Source organism: Hypanus sabinus, chromosome 6, assembly GCF_030144855.1.
Source record: "Hypanus sabinus isolate sHypSab1 chromosome 6, sHypSab1.hap1, whole genome shotgun sequence".
Lineage (NCBI taxonomy): Eukaryota > Metazoa > Chordata > Chondrichthyes > Myliobatiformes > Dasyatidae > Hypanus > Hypanus sabinus.
In genome coordinates, this window is record NC_082711.1 from 154,688,991 (window position 1) to 154,704,048 (window position 15,058).

The 15,058-nt window shown below is 38.2% G+C and overlaps 1 protein-coding gene across 1 annotated transcript in view; it reads right to left on the bottom strand.

Moving 5' to 3' along the window:
• Nucleotides 1-1,166: 1,166 nt before the first annotated feature.
• appbp2 (amyloid beta precursor protein (cytoplasmic tail) binding protein 2) overlaps nt 1,167-15,058 on the bottom strand; it is a 75,345-nt gene continuing 61,453 nt past the window's right edge. The window contains exons 11-13 of the mRNA XM_059973240.1: nt 10,474-10,664; nt 8,388-8,553; nt 1,167-2,677 (exon numbers count right to left, since the gene is read on the bottom strand). Coding sequence (XP_059829223.1) covers nt 2,424-2,677; nt 8,388-8,553; nt 10,474-10,664 — 611 coding nt within the window. The 3' untranslated portion in view covers nt 1,167-2,423. The remainder of the gene's footprint in view (nt 2,678-8,387; nt 8,554-10,473; nt 10,665-15,058) is intronic.

Here is a 15,058-nt window from a genome sequence, read left to right on the forward strand (position 1 = left end):
TCACCCATTCCAGGCATAAACTACGTAATCCTTCTCTGCACTGTTTTCACTGCATTTGCATCCATCCTTAAATCTGAAGCTCAACAACTTAATACTCTACTCCAGATATAATCAGCACAATACATAATTGAAGCACAACCTGCCTAATGCAGGGTCTCAATCCAAATCATCTTTCTGTTTGTCCCCACTTACTCCACTGCTCAACTCAGGAGTTCATCCAGCAGCTTGCTTTTTGCTCCCAGTTTTCCTGCATCTGCAGTCTGTCTCTTTGCTTTTGTATTGCTTCCCTAGCAATAGCTTAGTTAGCTTTCCTGATTACTCATTGATATCTTACAATTCTGCATTTTTCCCATTTATGAACCACTTAATCTCTGTTCACTCATTTAACCTGACTAAAAAGAGCTACCTTCTTCTTCCCTTTTCACAACTTACTTTACTATTTTTGTGAAAACAGAAAATTTAAAAACCATATCTTTGATGCCTATTTTCAAAATCATAATTGTAAAATGTCAAGATTCTAACACTCATCCCAGTGGCACACCATTCATTAAATCATTTTAAGCCTATTGTGCTTCCTCTTACTAGGCAATTATCCATTTATGTCAATATGCTACCTTCTATACAGTAAATAGTTTTCCACAATGACCTTTAATGCAGCACTTCATCAAAACCACTGGTTCCCCTTCATCTACTGGACATGCAATTTCCCCAAAGAATTCCAATAATTTGATGAAAATCATGTCTTCCACAAAATCATGTAGATTTTGCCCATTTTATAAATCAACATTGAAATGTCTGAAAAATAATTGCAACCAACATTTGCCCTGTAACAGATGTTAAGCTAACTAGTTTATAGTTTCCTGCTTTCTGGTTTCTTTTCCTTTCTCAATTAAACTAAATTAGTTACTTCCCAATTTATTTAGTGCCTTGCACACAGAAAATTTTGGAAAATTAAAATTAATGCATTATCTAACTAAACTACTGCAATAAAACCCATCAAGACACAGGTTCTACTTGCCTGGTTATTTGAAGCTTTTCTCACCCTTCCAACTCTTGATTTATAACCACACCTCCCTGTTGACTGTGTGGTGCCTACACCCATGTGGAAAAACCACACATCTTGAAATGAATTGAACAATCAGCTAAGAAGCAAAGACTGAGGTTGTGCATGAACACTATATTTAGCAGATCAATAATATTTTGTAGTAGTACAGTTACATAATATCACAATGTTTGTTACAAACATAAGCAATAATGGCTTGATGGTTGCACATTATATTGGGCGCTGCAGCCTGTTGTTACACTAAGATTTTGTACATATTTAATGGAATTAAAACAAAAAAATTGTGATGTTGTACAAATTCAGCGTGGCACTAATACAAGAGCTGCTCAAGTATCAAGGAAGTGTCTCATCTTGCTTTCAACAGCAGAGGCTGAATTTGGTAATAGTGTTAGCAACTGTTGTCAACGCAATTTAGGAAAATACAAAAATAGTACTGTTTACTTAAATGTGCAATAAAATGAACACAGTTGACCTTTTTTCATTTCCACATCCACAAGGTTATCAAAACTTTATTATTCACTTAATGTGGAATATGGCAACATTATTCCCAATGAGGAATATAAATTGAATTTTTAAAAACTGGATGACACAAATGGTACCTAAAAACATCAGTTAGTGATCCGATACTGAACTTGTGCATCATAAACCAATTTCTAGATATATTCCTTTAATACTTCAGTTTAAAAAATGTGCACTTCAACAAATTCACTAAGGCCACCATGCTATAGATACCTAGGAATATAATGACATACTGTAATGTACAGCAAACCTATCACAGTGCCCTTAAGGTTGTCATTTTGGAAAGTGTGATGTAAGCAAAACAATTAGGACTACCTACGAGTTCTTATGGACACTCGCAGTGCAATGGCACCTGTTAGCATACTTTTCAGGGAATTGCAGTTATGTTCAAGATGCAAAACAAAAATAGGTAGAAAGGCCTGAATGTCTGAAATCCACTTGCACATCTTAAAATCTTTATGCATAAAGAAATGGTTGAACTATTATTCAAAAATTACTTTTCATCAGCAGCAAATGATTTGAAATATAATTAAAATAATATTAAAGGCTGCAGCTGCAAAATAATTTCACTTGCTGAGACAAATCCTCCGCGTCATCAGCATTTGCAAACATTACGATACAATGACATGCCATGGCGACTGTTTCCGGCCAGATCGTTCCTAGTCTCGTATCTATTACATGAATCTTTTTCCCCCATTTCCTTTAGCTCGGAGCTTAACACCTAAAAGAAAGTAATTACCCTAATGGTTTTAAGTGTAGTTACTGGATTGTTTCACAGTATGTTTCTCCCTTTCAGTCCAGGGAATAAAGACTGTATGTGACAATATATTCATCTTGATTCTCAGCATCCCTGTCCATTTGTAGGCTGAGCTAACAGAAATGATCTGACTACTTCTTCTGTGGACTGTGTACTGCCATTTACATCCTCAAGGGCATCACTGATGGCAAACTGTCGATCTCGCAGTCGGTTCCAGTTGGACAGAATATTATGGTATTCAAATACTTTTTCAAAATTGCCAACAGAGTTGTACAGTTTGATGAGACCTCTGTAATCATATTCCAGTCCACTGTAACCATCGCCAAATAACTTCTTTCCTGCAAGCAAACACAAAATAACTTTTAATATTTGCTGAGTATGCAAGTTTAATTCTTTTGGGGGTGGGGAAATAAAGCACTGTTGAATCTGAAATCAAAATGATGGGGAAGTTATACTTGAATCAAAGTAATCAACTTCAAGTAGTTTGAACTTCTTTGAAAAACTCAATTTTTAGACCAGGCCGCACCCTGATATGATTATCTAGATTTTCAATTTACACCCTGATATAGATTTTCATCTAGGGATGAAAAATGAAGCAACTGATTCAGATCGAAAAGAAAAATGAGGTTTTGCTTACATTCTATCTTTTAACATTGGCCAACTGGTTTTATGCTACTTTCCAAAGTAATCCCACCAATCCCCCACGAATGTCCATGTCACATGCTCATCAACTCCATCCTGATTATCTTTCCACCCACCTATATTTGGGTTTATTTAACCAATTGCTCTTGGAGAAAACTCAAGAATCCTAGAGAAAGCCATACAGTCATGGAAATAATGTACAAACTCTACACAAACATCACCAGAAGTCAGAAGTAAACCTTGACTGCCACAGCTGAGAGGTAGTAGCAATAGTCTTGTCACTAAGGAAGGATATAACAAAAAAAAGGAATTAGAGAAGTAATTCCAAGGAATGTAACTGGCAGGAAGAATGACAAACAACATTCAAAACAAAATACAATTCTAAAGAGATAAGCAGGAACAGAAAACCTGGATTTATAAATATGAAAATTCCAGTGTTGATAAAAACCTATGGATTTCGGCCTTCATGAATACTTAAACTTGGTACAAAAGCCAAGCATCTATGATGAACCTTGATAAAACAATGTTTCAGTCACAATTAGAATATTGCTTCTGATCTAGGTTTTTTTTTAGTAAGGATGAAAAGGATTGACAGGTGTTGAAATTACTTACTAAATAGTTCCAGGGCAATGGACTTACATTACAGAATGGTTGCGAATAAGCCATCTTATGTTCTGCCATCAATGTTAGAAACAGGGGAGTTGGAGAAAGTGTGAAAATGGGAAAAATGGTGAAGTGCAATAAACAATGAAGAAATCTGAAAATGACTAAGACGATTTTGCGTGTGTCGTGTCAGTAAAGGGGGCAAGATAAGTCTAGACTCTAAGGGATATGGGTGATTGCAGGTATTTGTATCTGGTTCTGATGCAGGACTTCAACCTGATATGTTAACAAATCCGGCCTCCCACCCTAAACATCTGTGTTGTTCCAACTCAGTAAATGCACTAAATGTAAGCCAATGATACCACTGAAAACCAAATTACAATACACATTGTCTCCTGTAAGGCAAGGCAACAGTAAAAATTGATGCCGCTTACTGATCATGATGACAGAACAGCATGCAATTTTAAACGGGTTCTTTTCAGTACTGTGGGTTGGTCAAAAGCCTGATCCAGAGTGGAAAGGTGAATAGTTACAACTCATTCCAGATCCTTTTAAAGACCAAGGATTAGAAACTAGTAACATTTTTACATAATGACTTACAGCATCCTTTGGCTGCATTATTTATTTCTTTCATAAGCATTCTAAGTTGAAACCAAACTAAATAGTGTAACCAATGGTGTCCTGTGCCTGCATGTTAATTTTCCAATGATATCAACAGCCTGAAGGGATAGTTTGTTTCAATAACAGTGCAGATAAAGAAAGGAGTAAAAGGTGATGGATCAGAAAATAATAATAAAACGTTGCAGTGGAGATACACTGTGGTATGCAGAGGAGTAAATCCATGCAAACCAAAATACACTACCGACAAACAATAGGCAATGCAGATATCCAAAATGAACATGAACTAGACTTCATGAGTATTTTCCTTGTGAAAAAGACAAGAAAATTGACTCAATTGTTTAGATATGTTTGAAATAATACTAGCTTATTTTAACTTCAGACAAGATGTCCAATTCCCTTTCAGTGCAATGAATGAATCCTAGTGCAACATTAAGTTCACCACTTTATTGCAAGTCCTCAGATATGAGGTCTTCTTAAAAACAAAATTGGCTTGTCAACAAAAACACTCAAAAATTTCTATGGATGTACCGTGGAGAGCATTCTGACAGGCTGCATCACTGTCTGGCATGGGGGCTACTGCGCAGGACTAAAAGAAGCTGCAGAGGGTTGTAAGTTTAGTCCGCTCCATCTTGGGTACTAGCCTACAAAGTACCCAGGACATCCTCAAGGAGCAGTGTCTCAGAAAGGCAGTGTCCATTATTAAGGAACCCTAGCACTCAGGGTATGCCCTTTTCTCACTGCACCATCTGGTAGGAGCTACAGAAGCTTGAAGGGACTCACAGCTCCAGGGGGTCGTATTTCACCATTCGGTAGGTTTCAACGAGATCCCTCCTGCATTCTTCTAAATTCCAGTGAGTACACACCCAAAGCTGTCAAATGCTCCTTGTACGTTAGCCCCTTCATTCACGGAATAAACTCTATGAACATCCTCTGGTCTCTCTCCAATGACAACACATCCTTCTTGAGATAATGGGGCCCAAAACTGTTGACAATACTCCAAGAGCAGCTTGACTAGTGTGTTATAAAGGCTCAGCCAGCATTGTATTCGCTTTCTTTACCACAGACTCAACCTGTAAATTAATCTTCTGGGAGTCTTGCATGAGGAGTCCCAAGTCCCTTTGCACCTCTGATGCTTGAACCTTCTACCTAATTAGATAACAGTCCATACTATTGTTCCTTTTGCCAAAATGCATTATTATACATTTCCCAACACCGTATTCCATCTGCCACTTTTTTGCCCATTCTTCCACTTCATCCAAGGGCTGCTGCAATCACATTGCTTCCTCAGCACTACTTACCCCTCCACCTACATTTGTATCATCCACAAACTTTGTGACAAAGCCATCCATTATCCAAATCATTGACAAACAACTGGTCCCAATACTGACCCCCTGAGGAACACCACTAGTCACTGCCAGAAAAAGCCCCTTTTATTCCCACTCACTGCCTCCTGCCAGTCAACCATTCCTCTATCCATGCCAGTATCTTTTCTGTAACGCCACAGGATTTTATCTTGTTAAAGCAGCCTCATGTGTAACACATTATCAAATGCGTTCTGAAAATCCAAGTATATGACATTCAGTGTCTCTCCTTCGTCCACCCTGCTTGTTAATTCTTCGAAGAACATGAATAGATTTGTCAGGCAAGATTTCCCTTTACAGAAACCATGCTGACTTTGACTTGTTTAATCATTAGTCTCCAAGAACACTGAAAGCCCATCCTTAATAATAGATTCCAACACTTTCCCAACCACTGAGGTTAGGTTAACTGGCCAATAATTTCTTTTCTTTTGCCTTCCTCCCTTCTTAAAGAGTGGAGTGACATTTGCAATCTTCCAGTTATCTGGGAACATGCCGGAATCAAATGATTCTTGAAAGATCATGACCAATGCATTTGTTATCTCTTCAGCAACCTCTCAGGACTCTGGGATGTAGTCCATTTGGTCCAGGTGACTTATCCATCTTAAGACATCCACCTAGCACTTTTTCCTTTGTAATAGCAATTGCACTCACTCCGGCTGTCTGACACTTATAGACCTCTGGCACACAACTAGTGTATTCTACAGTGAAGACAGATGCAAAGTACCCATTAAGTTCATCTGCTATTTCTTTGTTCCCCATTACTACCTCACCAGCATCTTTTTCCAGCGATCCATTATCAATTCTCACCCCCTCCCCTTTCACTCTTTATATAACTGAAAAAACTTTTGGTATCCTCCTTTATATTATTGGCTAGTTTGCCCCCATATTTCCCTTCTTGTTGCTTTTTGTTGGATTTTAAAAGCTTCCCAATCAATCAACTTCCCACTTGCTACTTTATATGCCCTTTCCTCGGCTTTTATGCAGTTCCTAACACCCCTTGTCAGTGACAGTTGCCTACTCCTGCCATTTGAGAATTTCTTCCTCTGTGGGACAAATCTATTCTGTGCCTTATGAACTATTCCCAGAAACTTCAGCTACCTCTGCTTTGCTGTCATCCTCACTAGTATCCTCCTCTAATTCACCTGGGCAAGCACCTCTCTCATGTCTCTGTAATTCCCTTTATTCCATTGTGATACTGATACATGTGAGTTATGCTTCTCCCTCTCAAATTGCAGTATGAATTCAATCATATTATGATCACTGCCTCCTAAGGGGTTCTTTATGTTAAGCTCCCTAATAAGATCTGGGTTATTACACAATACTCAATCTAAGACAGCCTTTCCCTGAGTAGGTTCAAGCACAAGTTGCTCAAAAAAGCCAACTCCTAGGCATTCAACAAACTCCCTCTCTTGCGATTCAACACCAAGCTGATTTTCCCAATCCCCTTGCATATTGAAATCCCCCATTAAAATTGTGTCCTTACTCTTATTTCCAGCAATTTCCAGCTCCCTTTGCAATCTCAACCCCACATCTTGGCTACTACTTGGAGGCCGATATATGATTTCTATGTTTTCTTCATCCTTGCAGTTTCTTAACTCCACCCACAAAGATTCACCATTTTCTAACCCTATGTCACCTCTTTCTAAAGATGTAATTCCATCTCACCAACAGAGCCACACCACTGTCTATGCTTCCTGTCTGTCCTTTCAAAAGAAAGTATATCCTTAGATGTTAACTCACAATTATGGATTTCTTTCAGCCACGGCTCATTGATGCCCACAATGTCATACCGACCAAACTAATTGCCAGAGAGTAATTGCAAATCTACAGGGGAAAGGGAAATTGGACTAATCTACTAGGAGCTGGCTTGGACTCAGTGACCTGAAAGTCCACCTCCTGGGCTGTAATAAACAGAAAACAGTCTAAGGTATCTTGAAGAAGAATTTAAGTACAATTTGTATACCAAGTCACATAAAAAAGCCAATAATGTGATCAAAGAGTTAGATTTTAATGAAGTTCTTAAAAAGGAATTAGGCGGGAATTCCAGAAATGACCATGTTTTAAGGCATATTTGCCAAATGAAGCCGTTATCTACCCCAATTACGTTTTGCAAGAGATCCAACTTTCCCTAGTCTGATACCTGTAGTTGTCAGGGATTAAAACAAAGGGCCCCTAATTTACAGCTTTTGTGATTCAACAATATGATTGAGTAGGTAAAATTTACAATTTCTAAATAGCAATTTAAATAGACTGCTGAATAAACATCACCACAAAAACAAGATTAAGGGCAAACATGAAATGCAAAAGCTTTTTAAGTTTAAAAGAGCATTTATCTTTTAAGCTCATTTTACATATCTGAGAAAATAAAGTCAAAAAGACCATAAAATATTCATGTCAGGCAGCATTCGTGCAGAGAAAGAATTGAAATTTCAGGATTTAGTTCTGAGTTAGGTTTATTAACCTGAAACATTACCCATTCCAAACTGCGGTGTACTTCAATCACGTTCTTTTTTCTTTTCCATTTCAGATACTTACTGATTTGTAAAAAAGTTAAATTAATACCAACTCTCGTCACTTTACTTCAAACAGCCATGCTTCTGGAAGGGGGGGGGGGGTTGAATCACTAACAACGCTTTTGGATCTTTGTACTAAACTCAAAAATAGGTATGAGTTTTCTCAAGTACTGGTGCCAAACAACAATAAACTTGCAGTTATTACTTGTCAAAATCTTGATCATGCTTTGAACTTACATTTTGCACAGAATGCAAAATAGATTTAGTTTGGCACTGCTTTCTCACAGTACAATTATAGGGGTACATACCTATTGCTATGGACCTCAGATAAAGCTTTTCAGCATCTGCATATTGATTCATATCGTAGTTATAGAGAGAAGCAAGATGTCCCACTGACAATGCCACTTCATAATCTTCCTGGCCTAAGAGTTGCTCCTTAATTTGAATCGCTTTAATGTGCATTTCTTCAGCTTCCTATAAAAGCAACAGAAGTATTACTGACAATTATTACAACTGTGATTATGATGAATTTTTCAAGGCAATGAATTTTGCCTTTTGCTCCTTAACTGATACCATATAAACTATCAGCGTTACTTCTTACACACGTGTGACAACAGTCAATCTAACTTTTTAAACATTTAAATATACTTTATTAAAAATAATTTATAATAGAGAACATTTATTAAGCATTTTATGTTATTCCAAATACTTAAACATTACCATGACATCAGATGTAATTGAAACACATAGATTTTAATTAATTTGATTACAATGAGGAGCTTCCATGCCCACAAAGTCTTTGCAATCAGGTTCAGCATGTAGTCCAGCACACCAGTTTGCAAAACTTTGTTCCCTCTAGAACACCACTGATTTTCAAGCATACCCAGAGACAGCCTTTTGCAGCATTGATTCTTTTCCAATTAATATTTGTCTCACTATGAGCACCAGGGAACAGCCCATCCAGCACTGAATCCCAGGTAATACAGCTGTTCGGCATGAGCCTCAAAAAAATACCTGGGCATCTAGTCCCATATCTTCCTGGCAAAGCTGCACTTGGGAGATGAGCAACTGAGTCATTTCCATTGCAGTTGTCATGAGGGCAGCATACGTATGGTCACCATTTTGACCTACACAGAAGAAATAACACAGAGGGCTTCCTTCACTGCCAAACAGGGTATTGTGCTTGTCAAAAGCTTGGTATTCTACCAAATGATTTTGATCGTTTGCTCAGAAAGGCACCTGACAGGAACAGTAACATCTCCACAGCCTAACATATTAAGTATCCGTAAATAGTCACACAATGCTATCTAATAGCTACAGAGAGCAAAGCCTCTCAGAAATTCCTGTCTTCTGTCTTTGAGGTTAGACAACAGCAAGTCCTAGCCACTGTTACTGTGAGATGAGCAGGCAGGTAAGCTAGCTAAGAGTGATGGCTTGCCAGTTCACTTTTACTGGATACATGGCACTGGATCGACCCACATCTGCTAGAGATGTACAACACAGTCATTCTAACTTGTAGTGTACCAGTTTTCCAGAAGAAAGAGAGATTTACAAAAAAGGAGGAGGAATAACTGAAAAAATGCTGTTTTGCATGTCACAAGATTCTATCTGATTGGCTCTGTTTTGTTCTGGGCATGGTGATTCAAACAGACCAAACCTGTAAACCTTGCTAGAAGATCTTTGACAGTCTTGCATGACTCATTGTTATATACAGGATGGGTGGAGTTAAATACTTGCTGAATTTGCTTAGACCAGGTACAGCTTACTCCACAAAGCAGATTCTAGACTGGGAAATAATCTTTAATGATTTATAAGGTGTAATAAGGAATGTTGGCTTTTTACTTCTACCAGCTGCTTCTCATCATGCACCATCATCAAAAGTAGTAACAGTAGATCTGACATTCTTTCTTGGAGCTGTTGCATCTATTTCAGGCTCTCTCATTTTCTGAATGCTCCACTGTTTGCTTTGATTGCTTCCTATCATTACAAAGGGGAATCAAAGAAAACTTCACAGCTCTCCAATCTGTATAACCTCTGAGTTTCTTGATACTTTAACATTTAGCTTCCATACCCTCTGGTCTTCCTGTTGTTGACAGTCAGCCAGTTGGAGGCAGTTAGAAAACTGGTGCAATATTAGTGGACCTGACTTTGGTGTGATTTTGAGAAGACCCAATAGCAAGTTTTTGAACATACAGGCCTGCCACCGTCAGACAATCCTGAACAACATCAAAGCACTTTGTTCCTATGAAAGCACCAACAGAACCTGTTGCCTATTGTGACAAGATATGGACAATTCAGAATAGAATAGAATAGGTGGTAGGTAGGATAGGAATAAGAATAAAATGGGTTCTGAAAAACCCAACCTTTGAATCAAAGCCATGCATTAAATGTTACCTTGAACTTCCGCATTGATTGATAGAGTCTGCCCAAGTTTCCATAGTGCTTTGCTGTCTGCACATTGAATTCTCCAAAGGCTTTCTTGGCTAATTGGAGTGAAGAAAGGTGCAAATCATGGGCCTCCTGAAGGAGTCGCTGCTCAGTTTCTTTATTATGACAGTCAATAGCAATTTCCTCCAATATAAGTGCTGGAAAATAAACAAGTGACAAGATCAATCAACAAGTGGCTTTTGTAAGGCATATCTAAAGAAAATCAAACATAAATGTTGAATATTCAGACAAATCTAGCACATAGTGAAACCATTTCACCACCACCTTTTCCAGGTGAATTTAGGAAGGCACAATAAATGCTAATTTTTAATATTAAGATAGCACTTCAGCTAAAAATGATTCTCCCTATTTGGAAAAAAATATACACCACACTTTATGTGAATTTGCCAGCCATTCACAAATAATTTGAAATCAAGATTTTAACACTAATGTCAGACATGAATTAATAATTTCTATTACTTCAAAATAAAATGAAAACCAAATGAACTAGAAAATAAGGAAATACTGATGTTCAATACTTGCTTTAAATTTATACTTCATGAAGACAAGAAAGCTAATACTGAAAGAGGGATATGCAAATAAAACACTAACAAATAAAATAATGGCACTAGCTTCAATTCTAGATTGCTTTAAAATTCTCTTGTTGAAACAAATGGGAATTAATACTGCAGGTTTCCCAACATAACCTAGCAAAGTTCTTTCAACTGAAGACAATTGTTTCTACTACTACGTTGACTCAGGTCTAGGGGGCCGGCGTCCGGCACAATGATGGACTCTCCACTCCTCCCTCTCCCTCATCAGTGTGTTCAGTTCATCTACATTAGCCACGCTGCTATCTTCTAGGAGCGTGTTGACCATAATCTTGGGAGGGCACCCAGGGTTCATTATCTCATGGTTAGGTTCCCATGTGATGACTAGGCTGGCAGGTAGCTCAAGGTGGTGTAGACAGTGCCCTGCTGGTTGCAGTCTTCTCGCCTCAATTTTAGTAGTGAGTATTGGTAGGTCGTCATAGAGCTCAACGTTTGTCATGTGCTGTTGCAAACTCAGGTCAAGAACCATCTGGAGCATTCGTGTATAGCAACCAACTAATGACTTTCGCACAGTCTTGGTGAGTGTCCACGTCTCACATCTGTACGTGAGAATGAACTCTATGAATGCTTTGAAGATTCTCTTTTTGAGCCCTCTGGTCCGGTTCGACCTCCAGATTTTCTTCATGTCATTCATTGCCCTCAATGCCAGCACCTTCTGTATCTTTATGTCCTTCTCCAAACTCATCATTCTTGACCTGAGGTACTTGAAGTCTAAGACTTTCTTAATTGTATCATTCTTTACGGTCTTGAGAGTACCTTCATCGTAGTTGAATGCCTTGTACTCTGTCTTTTTAGCGTTTAGGTGAAGTCCAACTTTAAAGTTGGACAATTGCTTCAGTTGGTCAAAATACATAATATGATTTAAGGTGAGCATGGGAAACCAATGAGCTTAATCACTATTACTGGAAAATAACTAGAATCCATAATTAAGGATATTTAATATTTTAGGGGCTTTCAATTATTCAAAGTTAGCAACTATGGATTTACAAAAGGTTATATTTTGATTGAGCTATTGTTTTGATGACTAAAGTACATAATCTAAGTGGCATTCCAGAAGACATCTTATAAAATGTTGGGTACAGCAACAACAACAACAAATGGAATTTAACTTTGACAACCATGAGGTGATACATTTTGAGAGGGCAAACAATAATAGAACATATACAATAAATGTTAAGGCCTGAGGCAGTACTGATGAACTTGGTCCAAACCAGAGATCCCTGAAAGCACTGGTGGATGTTGTGATGAATCAAGTCTGCCTTCATCAGCTATGGTATATAAAATCATGTGGGGAACAGATAATGCAGATCAAAATAAATAATCATTCTCTATAGCAAAGGAGTCCAGGGACCAGAGGGCAAAGGTTTAAGGTGAGAGGTTCAGAGAAGATTAGAGGGAGAATTAGTTTTCCTACACAAAGTAGCAGCCTTCAATCTACTCCCTTAATAAATGGTAAATATACTCTCACCACAAGTCAAGTATTGAACTGCTAAGGCAATGGACCTAAGAAGGGTGAATGTAACTAGGTAGATAAACGGGTGGCATGGACATTGAGCATTTTGTTTAAAGTAAAAACAAAAACTCAGCAGGTTAGGTAGCATTGCTAGAAAGGTAAACTGGTTTCAGGTCTGAGACTCTTCCTTACATGGGGAAAGAGAAAGAGCAGGTTAGCTTACAATTGCAGGATTGAACTTGAGGAAACTGAGGTCAGTGACCAGTGGATCTATTCTGGGACCCCTCCTCTTCGTAAATTTTATAAATGACCTTGATGAAGAAGCAGAAGGGTGGGCTGGTAAGTTTGCTGATGACACAGAGGTTGGAGGTGTTGTCTGGAGTATTATCAGAGGTTACAGCAGGAGATCGATAGGATGAAGAACTGGGCTGAGAAGAGATAGATGGAGTTCAACCCAGATAAGTATGAAGTGGTTCTTTCTGGTAGCTCAAATCTGAAGGCAGACTATAGTATTAATGGCAAGACTCTTGGCAGTGTGAAGGATCAGAGAGTTCTTGGAGTTCGCGTTCATAGGACACTCAAAGCTGCTGCACAGGTTGACAGTGTTGTTAAGGAGTATGTTGTGTTGGCATTGAGATAGAGTTCAAGAGTCGAGAGTTAATGCTACAGCTATACAAGCCCATGCTCAGAGCTCACTTGCAGTACTGTGTTTAGTTCTGGTCACCGCACTACAAGAAAGATATTAGATACTATAAAGAGAGTGCAGAGGAGATTTACAAGGATGTTGCCTGGATTGGAGAGTGTACCCTAAGAGAATAGGTTGAGTGAACTTGGCCTTTTCTCCTTGGAGCGATGGAGAATGAGAGGTGACCTGATGGAGGTGAATAAGATGATGAGAGGCACTGATTGTGTGGATAGCCAGAGGCTTTTCCCCCAGGGCTAAATAGGCTAACACAAGAGGACATAGCTTTAAGGTGCTTGAGAGTAGGTAGAGGAGATGTCAGGGGTAAGTATTTTTTTTTAATATACACATCGAGAGTGATGCGTGCGTGGAATGGGCTGCCGGCAATGGTGGTGGCCGCAGATGAGATAGGGTCTTTTAAGAGACTCTTGGATAGGTACATGGAGCTTAGAAAAATAGAGGACCATGGGTAACCCTAGTAATTTCTAAGGTAGGGACATGTTTGGCACAACTTTGTGGGCCGAAGGGCCTGTATTGTGCTGTAGATGCTCTATGTCTCTGAATTAAGGAATACAATTTTCTCTGATTAAAGTCTTAAGCCAGGGTTCACAGCCAAAAAGATCAGACATGCAGGGACTATTTCCACACAAATCAAGTCATAGCTGCACCCAAGAATAGCACTGGATGCTCATATTAGTTGTTAATTACTTGATACAGTGAGACCATTAACCAAACATATTCAGAAATATGGGGTTAAAGTGGGTACATGGAATTAGGTCACAGGTCAGCAAAATTACATTAAAGCATGTTAGGGTATGATATGTAACCAATAAGCTAGAAAATATGACTGTCCAGCACAGGTCCTGAAGATGCTAGATCAGAATTTTACTCCAAATACTTGCAAGTCATTGTCTGCTTAACTGTTACACCACTTTAGCATTTTGGACGCCCATAAACCAATTTAAAAAATGCTATGGAAACCAATGAGTTTCAATACCGTAGTATCATATTAAAAGCTATCAAGTTCAAGACACAAGATGTTATCAAAATTTCTACATTTCCAAAATATCTAATCTTAGTTCCACTGGTGTGTTCAATGAGATCTGGGATTAAACAAATAGGGTTGCTCTTGAGCACCACCAAATGGCTGCTGCAAAAAAGTCATCTTATAGAGGTTTCAGAGTTTAGTGTTAATTGTGTTTGGCTTAATGGGGAAGAAAATTATTCACGGCATTATCCTTTAAGAATTTTGCTCTTAAGTTTTTGACTTGTTAGGCTATTCCACCATTAACAACAGATACTGCCTGAACTGCTGAGTGCTTTCAGCATTTTCTGATTTTATTTTAGATTTGCAGCATATGCAGTTTTCATTTCAGATCACAATTCAATTGATCATTATAACACATATAACTTAAATAATCTTTTAAAGATCCTGGGTATCTGACTTGAGTGTTAAAAGGGTCCAACCACATTGAATTTGGAATTGTTATACTCTGGTAAAATACTTAGTTTTGGTAATTCCATGCCAGTTCAGTATTCTAGATGGGTCAGCTTGCTGTATATATATATATAAAAAATATCCTTTATTCTTCATCTGTAACCAATGCTTCATTCTCAAACACATTAATTGGTGATGATCAGACTAGGTACAGAAGAAAATTACATGTACTTAGACTTGGGTTCAGACTGACCATTGTTGGGGCTTTTACTCAAGTAGCCACCTTTATTGGTTATAAATGGCAGAAGAGACCTCTCATGAAACTTGAATGATGAAACTGGAAACAAAATATTTCTCTATGAATTATT